General features: G+C 42.9%; 1 protein-coding gene across 1 annotated transcript in view; it reads right to left on the bottom strand.

The window, feature by feature from the left end:
- Positions 1-22911, bottom strand: part of AVEN (apoptosis and caspase activation inhibitor) — a 175365-nt gene that overhangs the window by 4848 nt on the left and 147606 nt on the right. Inside the window, exons 3-4 of the mRNA XM_073348840.2 lie at positions 17494-17564; positions 5084-5179 (exon numbers count right to left, since the gene is read on the bottom strand). Of these exons, the coding sequence (XP_073204941.1) occupies positions 5084-5179; positions 17494-17564 (167 nt within the window). The remainder of the gene's footprint in view (positions 1-5083; positions 5180-17493; positions 17565-22911) is intronic.

Genomic DNA, 22911 nt, shown 5'->3' with positions numbered 1-22911 from the left:
GGAGGGAAGTACTGCCTGTAGTTACACACATTCAGTCCCACTGGAATCAACCTGAAATTAGTAGAATTGCTTTGGTGTCACTGAGGGGAGAATTTGGCCCAGTAATTAGCCTACTGTCTCTGATTTAGGTTTTCCCTCCATAGTATCACATACTGAATCATTCTCTGATGTGACACTGTGTGGTTAATGAGGGATTTTTGGTAATATGTGTATGACCAATATATGTGACTCAGTTTACCCACTGATTTTGTATTCCTACCCACTGTGTGTATAGCGGTGAAACTGCTTGCCCAGAACAGGGGCTCAGAGATAGTCTGTTCAGATGCACCAGTCAAGCATGGATGGATATATGCACATATGACTGAAAGACCCAAAGACTGGAACATTAACTTCTAATGATTGGTAGCCCAGGATGGGCTGAACGCAGGGGAATAAAAACAGAGTCTGAGAGACTGTGTTTTAAGGGTGCTGCCTGAGACACAGGAAATGTCTACCCTGCAGCTGGGAGTGAGCATCCCAGCTCGCACAAACACACTAGTGTTACTAGGGCTCAAGCTAGTGCTCTAAAAATAACAGTGTGGATGCTGCAGCTCTGATGGCTGCTGAGGCTCTCTGAGCTGGGTATGAGCTCAGGTGGCTAGTCTGAGTCACTGCCAGAGCTTCAATTTCCACACTGCTATTTTTAGTGTGGTAGCTCGAACCCTGCCAGCATTAGTTTGTCTACCCGGGCTGGGAAGCTTGCTCCCAGCTGCAGCGTATACATGCTCACTCAGGACTGAGGAAATCGCAGACTCAGAGACTGACAGAGGGACGGAGAGCCAAGAGGGGTCCTAGGAGAGCATTGTACGTTGGTGCAGTTGCTTCTGCCAATATGGACTCTGACTTAGGTTAACCTGGAAAAGTGAAGCTTAAGGGTTCTCAGATGCTGTATTCCAGTTAACTAAGAAATGCTACTTTGTTCTGAAAAAGCTATGCTATGTCACTGCAAATACCTACTGGAGTGCATTGGGCATCTGCTATAGACTACCGGATCAGAAGGATGAGGTAGATGAGGCTTTCTTCGGACAACTAACTGAAGTTTCCAGATCACAAGCCCTGGTTCTAATGGTGGACTTCAATCACCCTGACATCTGCTGGGAGAGCAATACAGCAGTGCACAGACAATCCAGGAAGTTTTTGGAGAGTGTTGGGGACAACTTATTGGTGCAAGTGCTGGAAGAATCGACTAGGGGCTGTGCTCCTCTTGACCTGCTGCTTACAAACAGGGAAGAATTGGTAGGAGAAGTAAAAGTGGGTAGCAACCTAGGCAGCAGTGACCGTGAGATGGTTGAGTTCAGGATCCTGACAAAAGGAAGAAAGGAGAGTAGCAAAATACGGACCCTGGACTTCAGAAAAGCAGACTTTGACTCCCTTAAGGAATTGATGGGCAGGATCCCCTGGGAAGCTAATATGAAGGGGCAAGGAGGCCAGGAGAGCTGGCTGTATTTTAAAGAAGCCTTATTGAGGGCACAGGAACAAACCATCCCGAAGTGCAGAAAGAATAGCAAATATAGCAGGCTTCAGTGAGCTTAAACTCAAAAAGGAAGCTTACAACAAGTGGAAATTTGGACAGATGACTAGGGAGGAGTATAAAAATATTGCTAGAGCATGCAGGGTTGTAATCAGGAAGGCGAAGGCACAACTGGAGTTGCAGCTAGCAAGGGATGTGAAAGGTAACAAGAAGGGTTTCTACAGGTATGTTAGCAACAAGAGGAAGGGCAGGGATAGTGTGGGACCCAACATAGTGACAGACGATGTGAAAAAAGCTGAGGTACTCAATGCTTTTTTTGCCTTGGTCTTCACAGACAAAGTCAGCTCCCAGACTGCTGCACTGGGCAACACAGTATGGGGAGGAGGTGAGCAGCCCTTAGTGGTGAAAGAACAGGTTAAGGACTATTTAGAAAAGCTGGACGTGCACAAGTCCATGGGTCCAGATCTAATGCATCCAAGGGTCCTGAGGGAATTGGCTGATGTTATTGCAGAGCCATTGGCTATTATCTTTGAAAATTCATGGCAATCGGGGGAGATCCCGGACGATTGGAAAAAAGCAAATATAGTGCCCATATTTTAAAAAGGGAAGAAAGAGAACCCGGGGAACTACAGACTCACTTCAGTCCCTGGCAAAATCATGGAGCAGGTCCTCAAGGAAGCCATTTTGAAGCACTTGGAGGAGAGGAAGTATCAGAGGGGTAGCCGTGTTAGTCTGGATCTGTAAAAGCGGCAGAGTCCTGTGGCCCCTTATAGACTAACTTCACATGCATCCGATGAAGTGGGTATTCACTCACGAAAGCTTATGCTCCAATACGTCTGTTAGTCTATAAAGTGTCAAAGGACTCTTTGCCGCTTTTGGAGGAGAGGAAGGTGATCAGGGACAGTCAACATGGATTCACCAAGGGCAAGTCATAGAATCATAGAATCTCAGGGTTGGAAGGGACCCCAGAAGGTCATCTAGTCCAACCCCCTGCTCAAAGCAGGACCAATTCCCAGTCATGCCTGACCAACCTGATTGCCTTCTATGATGAGATAACTGGCTCTCTGGATATGGGGAAAGTGGTGGATGTGATATATCTTGACTTTAGCAATGCTTTTGATATGGTCTCCCACAGCATTCTTGCCAGCAAGTTAAAAAAGTACGGATTGGATGAATGTACTATAAGGTGGATAGAAAGCTGGATAGATGTTGGGCTCAACGTGTAGTGATCAATGGCTCCATGTCTAGTTGGCAGCCGGTATCAAGCGGAGTGCCACAGGGGTCAGTCCTGGGGTTGGTTTTGTTCAATATCTTTATTAATGATCTGGATGATGGGATTAATTGCACCCTCAGCAAGTTCGCAGATGACACTAAACTGGGGGGAGAGGTAGATATGCTGGAGGGTAGGGATAGGGTCCAGAGTGACCTAGACAAATTGGAGGATTGGGCCAAAAGAAATCTGATGAGGTTCAACAAGGACAAGTGCAGAGTTCTGCACTTGGGAAGAAGAATTCCATGTCCGGCTACAGGCTGGGAACCGACTGGCTAAGCAGCAGTTCTGCAGAAAAGCACCCGGGGATTACAGTGGACAAGAAGCTGGATATAAGTCAGCAGTATGCCCTTGTTGCCAAGAAGGCCAATGGCATATTGGGCTGTATTAGTAGGAACATTGCCAGCAGATCGAGGGAAGTGATTATTCCCCTCTATTCGGCACTCAGGAGGCCACACCTGGAGTACTGCGTTCAGTTTTGGGCCCCACACTACAGAAGGAATGTGGACAAATTGGAGAGAGTCCTGCGGAGGGCAACGAAAATGATTAGGGGGCTGGGGCATATGACTTACGAGGAGAGGCTGAGGCAACTGGGGTTATTTAGTCTGCAGAAGAGAAGAGTGAGGGGGGATTTGATAGCCTTCAATTACCTGAAGGGGGGTTCCAAAGAGGATGGAACTAGGCTGTTCTCAGTGGTGGTAGATGACAGAACAAGAAGAAATGGTCTCAGGTTGCAGTGGGGGAGGTCTAGGTTGGATATTAGGAAATACTATTTCACTAGGAGGGTGGTGAAGCACTGGAATGGGTTACGTAGGGAGGTGGTGGAATCTCCATCCTTAGATATTTTTAAGGCCAGGCTTGACAAAACCTTGGCTGGGATGATTTAGTTGGTGTTGGTCCTACTTTGAGCAAGGGATTGGACTAGATGACCTCCTGAGGTCTCTTCCAATCCTAATATTCTATGATTCTATTGCTTCCCAAATGGTGAGCAATCTTTAAACAGGAGTCTGAACTCAGTGGGACTTGCAGAGGAGAGCACACAGGGAAAAACAGGACAGCTGAAACCAGAAAGCGTAGTCTCGTTGGAGAGCTGTGGAGCTCACTTTTGAGCTGGCCAATAACAGAGGTACTTAAAGAGAGAGTGTGTACAGACTGGGGCATAAAACACACCCTGTAAATCTGTAACACACCCCAGCATGTAGACATGGTTTTGACAAGTTTATATTTTAATTTTTCAAAGGTTAAGACAGCAATATTAATAGAAAATTTGCAAAACAGTAGCAAAGAGTGAACCAAGAAATACCCACTCTTTACCTAACCACTTAGAGGCAGTTTCTTTGCTCCTTTGGAGCTTCTTGGAGATTGTGCTATCACAGGTTATATCACAGCATAGCCCAATGGCAAAAGAAAGATAAAGATTAATTTAAATATTACAATATGCACTGAATGACCCTATCTATCTGCACATACACATTGTAGGAGGAATCAAATACATTTACAGCACAGATGGTCTTTTATTTTGTTTGAAAAAGAAAATAAATGAGTTTATTTAACTAATAAATTCATCCCCTTGGAATAATTAATACTGGGAAAAGAAATTAATTCTAGTCTTGGCATTTTGGTTGCAAGAACAGAACTTTACTTGAAAAAGAACTATATATGAAGATTCCTTTATATACTCTATATCTGCAGACATACCTTTCAGCTACAGTAAGAAAGAAGTTAGCTGTGTAATTGTCTGAACATCCCCACAGAAAAGAAAATATTTCCTATTAGAGTCATACATCTTTCCCTTTCTAGGGCAGATTGATTTTGTTGTCGTCATTTTTTCAGCTGCTGATAAACTGCTCTCCAAATGTAACCTCATGACAACCGTTTTTAACTCAAGACTCTCATTAGTTCTCTTCCCTCTATGTGAATGATATTTTGTTTTCCATAGCCTGAAGAAAGCATTTTGCTGAAATGCTGTTACCTAATTTTCTATACCCTGAATAGAAGTAACCTTTTTCTTCAGCTGTTTGACTGGCAGTTCACATTCTGACAACTGACTCAAATTTTTTTTAATAAAACTGGATAACACTTACATTATGCCATATCAGATCAGGAAGTTAATTTTTTTAAAAAAGATTACATATCAAATTAGTTTCATTTAAAAAAAAATTCTTAAGGATAGTGAAAACAGAAACCAGTACTGCAACTGTGTAGTTACCCTATGAAAAACATCAAGGATCCTGGCCCTTATTTCTCCTATTTACTGAAGTATTTAAATCTTCCTGTAATTTTATGTGCAACCAGAGCATTACCTGCACCATTTCAGCAGCCACATTCAACCTGAGATGCAGAGGAAGCTCCTGAAGGGCGTGGACCAAAGACTGGCAATCAACGTAAAGTGCAGATAGCTGAAATACAATTAAACACACAGAAAACTTGCATAAAGAAAATTAAACTAACAATGATTTCAATGTGTTATACAGTAACTCCTCACTTCACATCCTCCCGCTTAACACTGTTTCAAAATTACATCGCTGCTCCATTAGGGAACATGCTCATTTAAAGTTGTGCAATGCTCCCTCAGAACGTCGTTTGGCTGCCTGCTCTGTCCACTGCTTGTAAGATTCTATGGAAGAGCAGCTACTTTACAAGGGAGCATTGCACAAGTTCCTCTTCTCCGCCTCCTCCTGCTCCCTCCCAGCGCTTCCCCCGCTGCCAAACAGCTGTTTGACGGTGCTTAGGACTTTCTGGGAGGGAGGGGGAGGAACGGGGGCACGGCATGCTCCGGAAAGGAGGTGGAGTGGGGGTGGGAAGAGTGAGCTTGGAGTGGAGCAGGGATGGGAAGAGGTGGGCCTGGAGCATCCCCGGCAACGTCAGCGCCTGTTTTTCTGGAGGGAAGCTGCCATTGCTGCTGCGCAAGGTGTTTCCTAGCATCCTTGCCTGCAGCGGGCTGTGCCTGTGTGGGGCAAGCCAAGAGCACCTCCCAACCACAGTACAGTAAATAATGCCTTTTGTCTGCCCCCAAAAAATTTCCTTCGAACCTAACCCCCCTCATTTACATTAAATCTTATGGGAATATTGGATTTGTTTAACATTGTTTCACTTAAAGTTGCATTTTTCAGGAACATAACTAGAGCATTAAGTGAGGAGTTACTGTATTCCAAAACTCTGCACAAGGAAGGTAGCAGTAGCAATACATACCTAAATCTATAATACACTTACAATAATTTCAAGAGTTGTAGGGATTAATATATAGATTTAAAACTGTGTATGTACAGTGTAGCTTGGCAAAATGACAAGTAGATTTATAAAATACCTGCAAAGCAAAGGAATCATTTAGGGTAGTTTAAAAGGCAATAACTAACTAGGAGTAAGAAAATGGGATTTTGAAGATGGTAAGTTTAGGATGCCTATTTGGCAATACAATGAAGATATACAGAAGGAAACAATCCTGGACCAGCAGTATAATGCTCTAAGTTTTTACCTAAATCTTAAGACCAAAATCTGTGGTCGTGACAGGACTATGCAACTTTCTACTACATATGAGCTCCAGAAGGTCACATGTACATGGTTTTTTGGTGAGCTGACACACCCAAAGGAAAGGCAAAATTGTGGCTCCCCTTGTTCAATAAAGTTACCCCGTCCCATGCATCACAACTTACTATTCTGATTGATATTGTCTCTGAGGGCAGCCCAAACAAAAATGATAGAACTCTGAAATGAAGTTCACCCAGGGAGAAGAATCAGGCCAGTACTGATTTGCAACAGAGGTAAAATATTACCCCCAAAATAAAAGATGTTGAGATTGTGATAAAGGGCCAAAACCAGTGAGTGAATATTATTTTTGAATGGAGTTTTCACTAATGAATCAATGGCCTTATCCAAGAAAAGATTTTAGATCGATAAATGCCCTATGTAATGTTGAACTTCTCACCTGAAACAATAGCTTAAAAACTCTGTGTAAACATCAAAATTTGAAAACCATAATCCTATCGCTAGAAATTTAAGCTAAGGTCACTTGCCATCACCACAATTACATTTAATGGGAAAACATGCTTGAGAATTGAATATTCAAAATACCCAATGTTCAAAAGTCTATGACAAAAGGTGTTTGGTCCATATGCATGTGTAGAACAGGCAATCTCAAATGACTAAAGGCATTGTCAGAATTTTACTGAAACCTGGATAAAGTTTATCCCTGAGTTGATTACTTGGAATTCCACATCTCTAGCACATATAAGGATTTTAAAAAACAATCTTACAAAAATGTTTCCGAAAGACTGACATTCTTCCTAACAGCTGCTGCCATACAAAAGCAAACTTCAAGATATTATGCAGAACAATTTTTGAAAACTAAAATGTCTATATTTCAACCCAATGTGCAAACACATTAAAAGACACTACAGGCTTTTTGAAACAAATGCTTAGGTAGAAAGTTACTTGAAAACACACCACTTTACCTTCCTCTTACAAAATGCTTTGTTATGTAATGCACTTGGTGGGTTTAATATTTTATAGTCAATTGTAATGCTTTTGTTACCTTCTATTTTATTTTAAGCCTTATTTCTCACTTCCTCTTATTTAAAACGAATGACAACAGAGGGTGCTGAGTTGTACCTCTGTTTATGGATTTTAACCAATCATAACAAAAGCAAAGAAGAGTGTCTGGATGCAATAGTATTAATAGCTCCTCAAATATCTAAATCCTGATGTCCGATTTCCAGTACTGGGCGTAAGAAAAGACCTATTGTGCCTCATACTTCATTGGTACCAATAATTATAATTCTTCAACATTAAGTGATCATTCAAAATGCATCAGTGCTCATCACTAAGAAAATTCTTTAGCACACAGAGCCACAAAAGATCTTTGATCTCAATAAAGTATTAAGCAATCTCCTGGACAACACAGCTATTACACCTCAATGAACTAGCACTTCAGAAAACCTGGCACTCTTGTCAAATACTAAAGAGGAGCCTGGAGTCTGCACACAGAGCATGAATGAGGAGAAAAAGGGGAATTCTGACATTTAAATAACTCCAGGAGTTGATAAATTGTAAAGTAAAAATTAAATTTTTTTTGAAAACTGCTGAATGTAAATAATACTTTTCAAAGAACTGGAGTGTGTGAGGGAAGAGAAAGCGAATGGAATGGAGAAGGATTAAGAGAGAAGGGGGGAAGGGTAAAGGAAAAGATGATGATGGTGGTACAGAGAAGCAAAATAGCATAAAAGGAAGGATTCAAAATTTTCAAAGGAATATTTTACTATAAATGATGCTCTATCAAGAGACAAGAAAGGGAACAAAGGAGCAATTCACCAAAGAATACAAAGGCCATGAAACAGCAAAAGTATTTTTGTTCAAGAAAGGAAGAAACAGCAATGATATTTGCTGCTGAATTTACCATTATCACTGGCAAGAATGAAAAAGATGCAAATTATTTTATCACATACCCTTGATTTTAAAATGGCACATTAACAGAGATGGCAACTATCAAATATATCACCTCCATTTTGTCCACATTTGGACAAAATCCACTGAGTTTTCTACAATTGATAATTACAATGAAATGAGAGGTCACACATGTTCATTTCACTGTTGCATTTCATTCTACCATTTTCAGTCCTTTGTACAACTACCAGGCAACAGTACCAACCATTTTATAAAAAGAAAAGGAGTACTTGTGGCACCTTAGAGACTAACCAATTTATTTGGGCATGAGCTTTCGTGAGCTACAGCTCACTTCATCGGATGCATACCGTGGAAACTGCAGCAGACTTTATATACACACAGAGAATATGAAACAATACCTCCTCCCACCCCACTGTCCTGCTGGTAATAGCTTATCTAAAGTGATCATCAGGTTGGGCCATTTCCAGTACAAATCCAGGTTTTCTCACCCTCCACCCCCCCACACAAATTCGCTCTCCTGCTGGTGATAGCCCAGAGAGTGAATTTGTGTGGGGGGGTGGAGGGTGAGAAAACCTGGATTTGTGCTGGAAATGGCCCAACCTGATGATCACTTTAGATAAGCTATTACCAGCAGGACAGTGGGGTGGGAGGAGGTATTGTTTCATATTCTCTGTGTGTATATAAAGTCTGCTGCAGTTTCCACGGTATGCATCCGATGAAGTGAGCTGTAGCTCACGAAAGCTCATGCTCAAATAAATTGGTTAGTCTCTAAGGTGCCACAAGTACTCCTTTTCTTTTTGCGAATACAGACTAACACGGCTGTTACTCTGAAACCATTTTATAGCTATTTTTGTGCCTTTTCCCACTTATTCTGTCCTGTTGTGACTACTTCTTTCCAATTTATAATTCTATAGCCATTCCTTGTAAATACTGTGCAGACAGACAGATCTGATGAGGAGCTGGGATTAGGGTTGCCAGGCGTCCAGTTTTTGAACACCTGGTTGAAAAGGGACCCTGGTGGCTTTGGTCAGCACCACTGACCAAGCCGTTAAGTCTGGTTGGCAGTGCAGCAGGGCTAAAGCAGGCTCCCTGCCTACCCTGGCTCCGCACGGCTCCCGTAAGTGGCAGCAGGTTCCCCCCCTTGGCTCCTAGGCGCGGGGGCGGGAGGGTCCAAAGGATTCTGTGCGGTGCCCCCCAGCCCAAGCAACAGCTCCACAGCTCCCATTGGCCAGGAACCACAACCAACGGTAGCTGCAAGGGTGGCGCCTGCAGACAGGGCAGTGTGCAGAGCCCCCTGGCCCCTCTGCCTAGGAGCTGGACATGCCAGCAGCTTCCAGCAGCTGCCTGAGGTAAGCACCGCCCAGAGCCTGCACGCTGCACCCCCTGCCCCAACGCAGAGCCCCCTCCTGTAACCCAAACTCCTCATCCCTGGTCCCACCCCAAAGCCAGCACCCCCAGCCGAAACCCTCACCCCCCTGCATCCTAAACCCCTCCCCTAGCCCGGAGCCCCCTCCCACACCCTGAAACTCTCATTTCTGGCCCCACCCCTGAACCCATTCGCGCACCCCAAACCCCTCATCCCCAGAGCCCGCACCCCCAGCCGGAGCCCTCATCCCTCCTGCACCTCAACCCCCTGCCCCAGCCTGGTGAAAATGAGCGACTGAGCGAGGGTGGGAGAGAGCAAGCAATGGAGGGAGGGGGGATGGAGTGAGTGTGGGGCAGGGCCTCGGGGCAGGGGCAGCATGTGTGGTTTTCTACAATCAAAAAGTTGGCAACCCTAGCTGGGATACATATAGAGAACTAGGAAAAGCTGAGCAAACAGTCTGGGACAAGAAACTAAGGGGGCAAAGTGTGTGAGGGCTGATATTGGAGGAGAGGCCCAGGAAGGAAGACTGGAACCGAGAGCCTGTGTGGTAGGGATTGGTGGGCAAAAGACTGGAGAAAAGGGATTGCGGGGTAAGGGGTGATAAACAGGTCTGATGAGGAAATGGGAGGGAAGGGACAGGGACTATGAGTGGGGGGATGGGGAGAAAATTGGAACTGGCTGGGTTTGGGACTGGGACAAGAAGCCCGAGGAGTGGAGTCTGGGAGAGGCTAGGTGAAGAGATGGGATTGAAATGAGAAGTCTGGAGTAGGGAATAACTGAGACAAGGACAGATTTGAGGGGAACAGGGCAGAAGGGCTCTGTCTTGGGAGGAACAGGGACAGAAGAGTCGGTGCCCATTAGAACACACTCCTGCTCCAGAGCCTAGAATGGAACCCAATATTACTGAATCTCATCATTCTTCTATCAGCAAATATTTGTGAAACCCACTGGCAAAGTATGTGTCTCACTCCCTTCTAGAGCTGGTCTACACAGAGGGTGACAACCCACTATTGCTATCAGTTACTCCATTAGCTCAAGAGATCTAGTGGTAGAGGTCTGTGTGGTGGATTTAACAACCCTGCTGATGACCCATGTGGGTGTCAACATGATACCACATGATAGAACTGAAGGCATGGGGTTTTTTACACACAAAAATACATTAAAAGAACATTAAGGTTGCAAAGTTGAAAACACAAAAGTTAGGAAAAGTCAGAATTAAGGTTGCCTGTGCAACCTTATTTTGGTCCTCTTGTCTGTCTTTAACCATTTTTTCCCACAGGTACTCTGCCTCATTCAGTGAACAGAAGGATGGTGTTTGGGGATGAATCAGGATTGTGTAGTGAAGGAAGCTGTTGTCTGTAGAATCTCTACCTACTTTGTAGTAGAAGTTGGAAGATGTATACTATTTGCACGACTGGGACAGGTGAGTCTAGGCCTGCCCAAAACTAAAAGCCCACCCCCTCAACTAAGGAAGAGGAAGCACTAAGCCCAGGCTTTACTTGAATACTTGGGACAACCAAGGAGAAAATATGAACAGGAGTGAAGTCAAAGGTTTAAAATGAGGGAACCAGAGTAGGACTCCAAGAAGAGCACCCCAGACACCACTCACCACTCTTCAAAGGAGTTTAAGGAGCCAGTGGATTCTGCCCAGAGGTGTGATTGTATGCAAAATCAGAAATAGGCCCCATAATCACAAAATACCCTCCTTCCTCTTCCTGGAGTGATGGATGGCCAACTAGGAGGAGGATCACAATGAGGTCCCACAACTTTGTGGGGCCATAGATGGGGCATGCTTGTAAGGTATGTAGTGAATGGTTAAGGCAGTTAAATGCTACCATAAAGATTTGGATTCTATCCCTGCATTTACCGGAGAGTTCCTACGTGATGCTGGACAAGTCACTTAAATCAAATTTTTCACAGGTTGTCACTAACTGTGTGTTCCTTGTTTTCTGGGTGCCCAACCTAAGACCATGAGGTCCACTATGTCGAAGTGCTCAGCTGCAAATGAACTTAATGGGAGTGCTTTGAACATATATAATGCCATATAATGCTAAGTACTTTCAAAAATCACGTCCTAAATGCCTTAAGTGGTGCACTCCAAATTATGGATACTTTTAATCGTTGTGTGCCTCAGCTCCTCACCTCCATAAAATGGAGGATTATACCACTGTCTTACCTCATAGGGATGTTGTGAAAATAAAATGTATCTTTGTAAAGCACCTCAATACTACAGCAATGGAAAAGCCCATGAGAAAATTAGTAATTCTGCATTCAGAACATGGTTCGAATAGTGCACAGTAAATAAGGCCTAAAATCATATGTTGCATAAACAGTATGAAACAAAATATTCATAGATTCCAAGGCCAGAAGGGAACATTGTGATCATCTGGTCTAACCTCTTCTATAAACACATACCACAGAACTCCTACAAAATATTTCGTAGCACATATATCTTTTAGAAAAACATCCAATCTTGAGTTAAAAATTTGTAGCGATGGAGAATCCACCACAATCCTTGATAAGATGTTCCAATGAATAATAACCCTCAATGTTACAAATGTACACCTTATACTGCACAGCTGCTCATTCAACAGCACCATCCTGTGCACTGAATGAGGGAGGGGTTCTTGTGGTCATGTAATTAAAGACTGTGGATACGCATTGTGTTACAAGAGAGCCAAATTAAGCTTGCACACACAAATTTAATTCTGGCATCTCCCTAACTTTTGAATGCTTGACTTTTGAATCAAAATCCATCAGTTTCCCATCCAGGAAAACTTTAGATCCAGAACAGCTGTTCCCTAGTTATTTTCCACAACACCACATGGACTCCATGTATGATAACCTTTCCAGTCATCCGGGACTTCCCCGGTTCGCCACGAGTTTTCAAAGATAATGGCCAGTGGCTCTGCAATCACAGCCGCCAATTCCTTCAGCACTCTCGGATGCAACTCGTCCGGCCCCATGGACTTGTGCATGTCCAGCTTTTCTAAATAGTCCCTAACCGCCTCTATCTCCACAGAGGGCTGGCCATCTCTTCCGCATTTTGTGATGCCCAGCGCAGCAGTCTGAGAGCTGACCTTGTTAGTGAAAACAGAGGCAAAAAAAGCATTGAGTACATTAGCTTTTTCCACATCCTCTGTCACTAGGTTGCCTCCCTCATTCAGTAAGGGGCCCACACATTCCTTGGCTTTCTTCTTGTTGCCAACATACCTGAAGAAACCCTTCTTGTTACTCTTGACATCTCTGGCTAGCTGCAGCTCCAGGTGCGATTTGGCCCTCCTGATAACATTCCTACATGCCCGAGCAATATTTTTATACTCTTCCCTGGTCATATGTCCAACCTTCCACTTCTTGTAAGCTTCTTTTTTATGTTTAAGATCCGCTAGGATTTCACCATTAAGCCAAGTTGGTCGCCTGCCATATTTACTATTCTTTCGACTCATCGGGATGGTTTGTCCCTGTAACCCCAACAGGGATTCCTTGAAATACAGCCAGCTCTCCTGGACTCCTTTCCCCTTCAAGTTAGTCCCCCAGGGGATCCTGGCCATCCGTTCCCTGAGGGAGTCGAAGTCTGCTTTCCTGAAGTCCAGGGTCCGTATCCTGCTGCTTACCTTTGTTCCCTGCGTCAGGATCCTGAACTCAACCAACTCATGGTCACTGCCTCCCAGATTCCCATCCACTTTTGCTTCCCCCACTAATTCTACCCGGTTTGTGAGCAGCAGGTCAAGAAAAGCACCCCCCCCTAGTTGGCTCCTCTAGCACTTGCGCCAGGAAATTGTCCCCTACGCTTTCCAAAAACTTCCTGGATTGTCTATGCACCGCTGTATTGCTCTCCCAGCAGATATCAGGAAAATTAAAGTCACCCATGAGAATCAGGGCATGCGATCTAGTAGCTTCCGTGAGCTGCCGGAAGAAAGCCTCATCCACCTCATCCCCCTGGTCCGGTGGTCTATAGCAGACTCCCACCACTACATCACTCTTGTTGCACACACTTCTAAACTTAATCCAGAGACACTCAGGTTTTTCTGCAGTTTCGTACCGGAGCTCTGAGCAGTCATACTGCTCCCTTACATACAGTGCTACTCCCCCACCTTTTCTGCCCTGCCTGTCCTTCCTGAACAGTTTATAACCATCCATGACAGTACTCCAGTCATACGAGTTATCCCACCAAGTCTCTGTTATTCCGATCACGTCATAGTTCCTTGACATCACCAGGACCTCCAGTTCTCCCTGCTTGTTTCCAAGGCTTTGTGCATTTGTATATAAGCACTTGAGATAACCTGTTGATCGCCCCTCATTGCCAGTATGAGGCAGGAGCCCTCCCCTCACAGACATTGCTGCCTGTGCTTCCTCCCGGTATCCCGCTTTCCCACTTACCTCAGGGCTTTGGTCTCCTTCCCCCGGTGAACCTAGTTTAAAGCCCTCCTCACTAGGTTAGCCAGCCTGCTGGCAAAGATGCTCTTCCCTCTCTTCGTAAGATGGAGCCCGTCTCTACCCAGCACTCCTCCTTCATGGAACACCATCCCATGGTCAAAGAAACCAAAGCCTTCTCTCCGACACCATCTGCGTAGCCATTCGTTGACTTCCACGATTCGACGGTCCCTACCTAGGCCTTTTCCTTCCACGGGGAGGATGGACGAGAACACCACTTGCGCCTCCAACTCCTTTATTCTTCTTCCTAGAGCCACATAGTCCGCAGTGCTACATGGCTAATGTAGTGCCAATCTTTAAAAAAGGGAAGAAGGAAGATCCTGGGAACTACAGGCCAGTCAGCCTCACCTCAGTTCCTGGAAAAATCATGGAGCAGGTCCTCAAAGAATCAATCCTGAAGCACTTGCATGAGAGGAAAGTGATCAGGAACAGCCAGCATGGATTCACCAAGGGAAGGTCATGCCTGACTAATCTAATCACCTTTTATGATGAGATTACTGGTTCTGTGGATGAAGGGAAAGCAGTGGATGTATTGTTTCTTGACTTTAGCAAAGCTTTTGACACGGTCTCCCATAGTATTCTTGTCACCAAGTTAAGGAAGTATGGGCTGGATGAATGCACTATAAGGTGGGTAGAAAGCTGGCTAGATTGTCGGGCTCAACGGGTAGTGATCAATGGCTCCATGTCTAGTTGGCAGCCGGTATCAAGTGGAGTGCCCCAAGGGTCGGTCCTGGGGCCGGTTTTATTCAATATCTTCATAAATGATCTGGAGGATGGTGTGGATTGCACTCTCAGCAAATTTGCGGATGATACTAAACTGGGAGGAGTGGTAGATACGCTGGAGGGGAGGGATAGGATACAGAAGGACCTAGACCAATTGGAAGATTGGGCCAAAAGGAATCTGATGAGGTTCAATAAGGATAAGTGCAGGGTCCTGCACTTAGGACGGAAGAACCCAATGCACAGCTACAGACTAGGGACCGAATGGCTAGGCAGCAGTTCTGCGGAAAAGGACCTAGGGGTGACAGTGGACGAGAAGCTGGATATGAGTCAGCAGTGTGCCCTTGTTGCCAAGAAGGCCAATGGCATTTTGGGATGTATAAGTAGGGGCATAGCGAGCAGATCGAGGGACGTGATCGTTCCCCTCTATTCGACATTGGTGAGGCCTCATCTGGAGTACTGTGTCCAGTTTTGGGCCCCACACTTCAAGAAGGATGTGGATAAATTGGAGAGAGTCCAGCGAAGGGCAACAAAAATGATTAGGGGACTGGAACACATGAGTTATGAGGAGAGGCTGAGGGAGCTGGGATTGTTTAGCCTGCAGAAGAGAAGAATGAGGGGGGATTTGATAGCTGCTTTCAACTACCTGAAAGGGGGTTCCAAAGAGGATGGCTCTAGACTGTTCTCAATGGTAGCAGATGACAGAACGAGGAGTAATGGTCTCAAGTTGCAGTGGGGGAGGTTTAGATTGGATATTAGGAAAAACTTTTTCACTAAGAGGGTGGTGAAACACTGGAATGCGTTACCTAGGGAGGTGGTAGAATCTCCTTCCTTAGAGGTTTTTAAGGTCAGGCTTGACAAAGCCCTGGCTGGGATGATTTAACTGGGAATTGGTCCTGCTTTGAGCAGGGGGTTGGACTAGATGACCTTCTGGGGTCCCTTCCAACCCTGATATTCTATGATTCTATGATTCTATGATAACCTGAGAAACTAACTTCTCTTATGTTCAATTTGGAGTTCAAAGTCACAATCAGATGATGTTTGTTGGTAGAATGAACAGGGGAAAACTACAACACAAACTGAATAGCATAAGAAGTGGAAATCATCATGCTAAACCTCTCCTCTCTTAAGTAAACCTGAAATATGGAAATGGAACATTAATAATTGCCCGAAGAGACTGCAAAGATAGTATTAGAATGTGGCCAGAGTAATCTAAGTTTAGGTAAATACTACTACTACTAAGACTAATATAATAACCCCTTGTCAATGTTCCTTCCCCACTCTGAACTCTAGGGTACAGATGTGGGGACCTGCATGAAAACCTCCTAAGCTTATTTTTACCAGCGTAGGTTAAAACTTCCTCAAGGTACAAACTATTTTCTTTTTGCCCTTGGACTTTATTGTTGCCACCACCAAGCGTCTAACAGCTATATAATCGGGAAAGAGCCCGCTTGGAAACGTCTTTCCCCCCAAAATCCTCCCCAAACCCTACACCCCCTTTCCTGGGGAAGGCTTGATAAAAATCCTCACCAATTTGCATAGGTGAACACAGACCCAAACCCTTGGATCTTAAGAACAATGAAAAAGCAATCAGTTTCTTAAAAGAAGAATTTTAATAGAAGAAAAAGTAAAAGAATCACCTCTGTAAAATCAGGATGGTAAATACCTTACAGGGTAATTAGATTCAAAACATAGAGAATCCCTCTAGGCAAAACCTTAAGTTACAAAAAGACACAAAAACAGGAATATACATTCCATTCAGCACAGCTTATTTTCTCAGCCATTTAAACAAAACAGAATCTAATGCATATCTAGCTAGATTACTTACTTAGTTCTAAGGCTCCATTCCTGTTCTGTTCCCGGCAAAAGCATCACACAGATAGACCCAGACCCTTTGTTTCTCCCCCTTCCAGCTTTGAAAGTATCTTGTCTCTTCATTGGTCATTGTGGTCAGGTGCCAGCGAGGTTATCCTAAATTCTTAACCCTTTACAGGTGAAAGGGTTTTTCCTCTGGCCAGGAGGGATTTTAAAGGTGTTTACCCTTCCCTTTATATTTATGACACCCCTAGATCTCAAAGCACTTTGCAGAGGAAAGAAAATATCATTATCCCACTTACAGACAGAAAAATTGAGGCCGAGATGTGTTGTCTCTTTCCAGTATAGCTATGACCTCATCAGGGTGGAGAGTAAGTGCTTTTAGGATGTCTTGACACAGGACTTACCTACTTACACCCTGATCCACCTGAAACAGCTCATGTTAAAAACCACTGCTGGCACAATTAATACACATTACTGTTATTACAGCGGTCTGCAAAACAAGATCACAGTCCCTAATTTTTCTTCCTCTGGATGGATTTTAATCTTACAGTTCATTTTTTCTTTTTGCAACCTTTATCACCAAAATAACCCAAACAACTAAATCATGCTGCTGCTTTGAATGCCCCTCATTAGAAGCAGAGGAAAACACAACAGGGTGCAGAAAGAGAGAAAAACATACCAAAATGCATACATAATAGTAATCCATCAACAACAATCATCCACCAACAATTGGTGTTGCTCTAACAACAACAATACATGCTGGCTGCACTGGGGGACTAAGTGTGCATTACTACTGTACTTAGCTTGCAAAAGTTTTTAACCATGCTACTCAAAATACATAATAAAAATGAAGCTGTATTTGTGGGGTTTATCTTGATGAGAAGTTATGAAGTAAAAGCATTGGAATCCAGTCTGGAATTACAGAAACATTTTACATTTACAAAAATCTTCTGAATAATAATTCGTATGTGTTACCTGTTTAGGGCCTATGCTTCCTGTGTCCCATTCTTTTTCTTCAGCAAATCGGAACTGCGTAAAGGAATCTCCTGTAGAAGGGAAGTAAAATGCAACTTTAATTTTAAACAAAACAGGCATTCCCGAAAACTCCCCCACAATAAAAGTAAACTCATTAAGTCCAGATGAATAAAAACCTGCAATGTCTCCATATATACATTGATTTTTTTATATTGCTTTCATTCAGGCCCCTTTAAGAAAGCACATCTAAGCTAAGACCCACATTGTGCTAAAATTTGCTCTGGTCTGCAAAAGAGTTACAAGACCAATATACATATTTGAATCTTCACACAGATAAGTCAGTAAATGATATCCTTTAGCTTAACAATGAAACAGAGCTTTAGGAGAAACTTTTCAAGGACAGACTACGGTAGGAAAGAGAAAACCAGTCTTCATGCTATATAATAGTAACTCTTAAATGCTTAAAATTTAGAAAGCAAATAAGAACCTCAAACTTATTTAAAAAAAAACACACACACAATTTTAAAGCAAATCTCATGATTATTTGAATACTTGTGATTGGCAATGTTTAATTAAGCCACTCGTGAAAGTTGATTTTCTGCTGAAAAAGGAAATAATTAAACCAAGAGGTTCTCTGTATCTTTCATATTATGACAACTGTGATGATGACGTCAATGAGGTCAACCAAGAAGCGTGTGACACCACCTACTACAAAGAAGTTGAAGACGACTCCACACAACAATTCACCCACAAATTTAAGAATATCATCAAATCCTTCCCCAAACAACACCAAGAGAAACTCCACAACCTCCTCCCCCAGGAACTCATCCCAGGAACCTCCCACAAGCTTCCAGAGATACACAAACAAGGGAACCCTGGCAGACCCATCATACCTGATCACAGCACTCTTACTGAAGGAATGTCAGGACTCACAGAAACTATCCTCAAACTACTCACCACACAAAGGGCCAGTTTCCTCCTTGAAAAACAGACTTCCTCCAGAAATTCCACAGCTTAACAACCTCCCTTAGAATACCATCCTTGCCACTATCAATGTCAGTTCCCTACTTACCAAAATCCCTCACAATGATGGTATTGTTGCCTGCCTCGAATTTCTACAAGACACTCAGATATCCACCCCAAACACATCACCAAACTCATCCATTTCATCCTCACCCATAATAACGTTACATTCAACAACAAATACTTTGTCCAAACAATGGGAACAACCATAGATAGTAGGATGTCTCCCCAATATGCCAACCTCTTTACAGGCCACCTCAAGGAAGAAATTCTGGACAAATGCATGACAAAACCAATGAAATACCTGAGATACATCAATGATATTTTCATCCTCTAGACAGATGACCCAAATTCCCTCATAGACTTCTACCACAACTTTAACAACCACTACCCATCCAACAAACTCCCTCTAGAATTCTCCCATTCCAGTGTCAACTTCCTGGACACCACGATCAGCTTCAGTGATGGAACCCTACAGGGAACTATATATAAGAAATCCATGGATCAACTCACTTATCTTCACAGATCCAGTAACTACCCCCAAAACACAAAGAAATCTATTATCTACAGCTAGGCATTAAGATAATATAGAATATTATCTGAGGAGAAAATCAGGGATACACACCTTAATATACTTAAAACCACCTTCACCAAACAAGGGCATTCCACCAGACAAGCAGATCGCATCATGGAACAAACATCCCAAATACCATGAGCGAACCAGCTTCAAATCGGCGGGGGCTGGGGGGTGGGGAGGGATGCACCCTCTGGCTGCACACTCCTAGTTGTCACCAACCGCTCCACAAGAGAACTCATTAAGGGTACTATTAAACAACTACAACCCATATTTGCTGGGGACCACAAATATGAAATAAATCTTTCCCGAACCCACTCTTATGGCCTTCAAATAACCCCCAAACCTCACCACACTCATCATCAGAAGTAAGATTACCAAAGACCAGCCACGAATGTAATGATGCTGCCATAACGACAGGTTTAAAATCTGCAGACATATTGCCACTACTACGATGATCAATGCTCCCCACAGCACACATTTCAAGAGTACCTTTCCCATGCCTATCACCTGTGGTGTACCTTATCTAGTGTACTAAACGCCCCAATAAGAACTACGTAGGTGAAAAGAGATGATCAGCATGCTTTTAAATGAACTCGCACAGAAAAATGATACAAGACAAAAACGCCATATCACCCATAGGCAAACACTTTCACAAAACCATCACTCCACATCAAACCTCTCAGTCCTCATTGTCAAAGGAAACTTGCACAACGCCTTCAAAATAATAGCCTGGGAGCTTAAATTCGTAATTTTGTTCGACACTAAAAATCATGGATTCAATAAAGACACTGGATTTATGGCTCATTACAACAAACCATAACCCACTAACCCTCCTTTGTCCTACAACTGCAGCAGTGTTAACTGCCTAGTTCACCTTGAACAGTCTCTTACAAAATATTAACTTCTAATGCAAAACAATTTGTTCCACTTTGTATTTAGCTGTTACATACTGAGGGCTGGTCTACACTGAAAAGTTTGATTGGGATGGCTATGTCACTCAGGGGTGTGAAAAATCCACATCCCTGAGAGACGCAGTTAACTCTCAGTGTAGACAGTGCTAGGTTGATGGAAGAGTTCTTCTGTTGACCTAGCCGCCCCCTCTCAGGGAGGTGGATTACCTACAGTGATGAGAGAACCTCTCTTGTCACTATAGTAAGTGTCCAGACTGACATGCAGCTGCGATACTCTAGCATTTTAAGTGTAGACGTAGGCTGAGTGCCTTTCCCAGCCCTCAAGAAGGGCTCTATGTAAGCTTAAACAGCTTGTCTCTTTCATCAAAGGAAATTGGTCCAATAAAAGCCACCTTGTCTCTCTATGACACCATAATCATTCATAACTGGTCCTCCTCAGAAACACCAAAGATCCTTTGCATCATTTCCCATGATTCACCACAAGGAAGCAAGGGCTTCCACAGCTCTTCAAAGAAGTTGCAACAGCGGCACCAGGATATATGGGGTGCCTTACACATCTAAGAATGGTTTCAGAGTAGCAGCCGTGTTAGTCTGTATTCGCAAAAAGAAAAGGAGTACTTGTGGCACCTTAGAGACTAACATCTAAGAATGATTGGCTGCAAAGCAGCTGAACAAATTCACTAAAGCAGAAAACTCCTCTGGGATCAGGAGCTGACTTGTTACTCCCCACTCCTAAACAACTGCCGCCAATTGTTTCTGGGGGTCACAGAGACCCACAGGTTGAGAATTGCTGAATTAAACTATAGATGAAATATACCCTTTAACTGGGCTTTTTAAATACAGTGACAAAGCATGCCTTTCAGATGGAAAAGCGACAACTACAATTCACAGAAGCACATTTAATGCAAATTAGGTTAATGAGAATGTTGGTCTACCCAATTATCTTTTCAAAAATTCCTTTAGCCTGAAAATAACCTCCTTTTACACTATGAATACTAATAAAACATCATACAATGACTCTGAGCTCCTTTCAAATACAAAAGCATGTTTATGATAGATTACAAAGTACTATTTATATTTCAAAGCAGTTTACAAATATACGAAAACATATTTAATTGAGTATGAAACATTAACTTTGTCATTTTTTACAATAAGTTTTAATAGTAATTATTGCACAAACTGCAACTGTAAAATGAAATGACAGGACCTCTAAAACACAGCAGATTTTTCTATCACTAAAAATGCCATTTATCCAATTAAATGAGATGATTTAAACAGAATGCATGTTTTATACCCAAATTAAACTGCACAGTATTAGCCTGTTGATTTTTTCATATGAATAACACACTAATTTGCAACATCTAACAGAATATTGTCAATATTCTTTCAAATATTTTTAAAATGTCGAAATAATAATACGTAATGCCTAAAATTGAAAAGGTGAATATCTAAACTGGAGAAAAGAACTGACAAATGTTTTTAACAATGATTTGATGCTCAATATTGTATACCATTTGTCTTTTGTCTGAAATATTTCATATACTACTTCATTAAAAATAAGAGAGATAAAAGGTTACGGATATTTGTATATGTGTAAATTGGATAGTATCTTTAGCACTTCATGTTTCTGAGTACATTTATATTATTAAAAAACTCCACAGTAAAATTTAATCCCTATAGGACTATGACATGACTGTGCCCAAAGGTATTATAAGGGTAACAAGCAAAAGGTAAAATGAACTTCCTTGCCCATAATTTTATCTTCTCCAAAGTGGGTACTCACTGCTCCATCAGTCCCATACTGGGTTCTCCATCTTTAATCACTCATACATTGGGAATGGAACTCAAGGTCCCCCTCCCACAACTTCCCCCCCCCCCCCATTTATTAAATTGAGCTCCTTGTCTGCAGCTCCTGCTGGTACTCTAGAGGAAATACAATAACTTTCAGACTGCAGGCATACTGCCAAAGCTGATGAGACTCAGAGAACTAAGCCATATTAGAAAAATTAATATTGAAATCTAAAGGATCTCAAGCAGGTACTGAAGAACCTCTTGATTGGTGGAACTAGAAAAATGCCCCTATTTACTATACTGTTCAAAGCTGACTATGAGTAATTTGTTGTGCCAGGCTAGGTTGTTGCTGAGGACAGATCTGGCCAAGAACCAGGTAATCTGAGCTTCCTCTTAGAATCCCCCTCTGAATTCTTTGGACCTTTGGTAACTGAGGATATAAGCAGAGATTACACAGATCACAATTTCTCATAAGACAAAGGAGGAAGATTCAAAGCCCCTTTTTAGTGAGTTCTTACTCTTCTGGCTCACAAAATCCCCGAGTACCTCTGCTCAATCCACTGGGATCAAAATTTTCCTTTGTGTAGAATGGGGAGAATTTGACTGATTGGTTCAAGTGTTGTTGGGGTAGCTCCTAAGACAACCAAATGCTAGTGGACCTCTTCCTCTCTGGACTGGACTATTCAGCGTCCACAACCTTTTCCTAAGATTCTGATAACAGAACAATCCATTTGCTCTTCTTATTCCAATTCACTTTAAGAAGGGCTTAAAGTTGGAGGGAGCTGGATGAAAGGGCCTGTTATTTTTAAGGTGGAATAAATAAAGTTCAGCAGCCTCTTAACTTTTTCTTGTAGGCAATGGCAATCCAAATCACTGAACTTATCTGAGGCTGATCAGGAGAGCTCATTTTCCATGAATGGCTTAAGTGACCACTTGTGAAACTGACCAACTCTCCCAAGGATGAAGATCACTGAAGCCTCTTTTTCCTAAGGGTTTTTCCCTTTTGGAGGTCAGATTTTGACTGGGAAGAGCCAGGAAAAAAACAAGCTTTTAAGATTTAATTCAAGGGAATGCAAGACCACTGATACCTATGAGATCTGAGCTAGTTTGTGTGGA

Source organism: Lepidochelys kempii, chromosome 6 (assembly GCF_965140285.1).
Source record: "Lepidochelys kempii isolate rLepKem1 chromosome 6, rLepKem1.hap1, whole genome shotgun sequence".
Lineage (NCBI taxonomy): Eukaryota > Metazoa > Chordata > Testudines > Cheloniidae > Lepidochelys > Lepidochelys kempii.
Note: the sequence above shows the minus strand (reverse complement) of the source record. Positions and strands in the feature narration are given on the sequence as shown.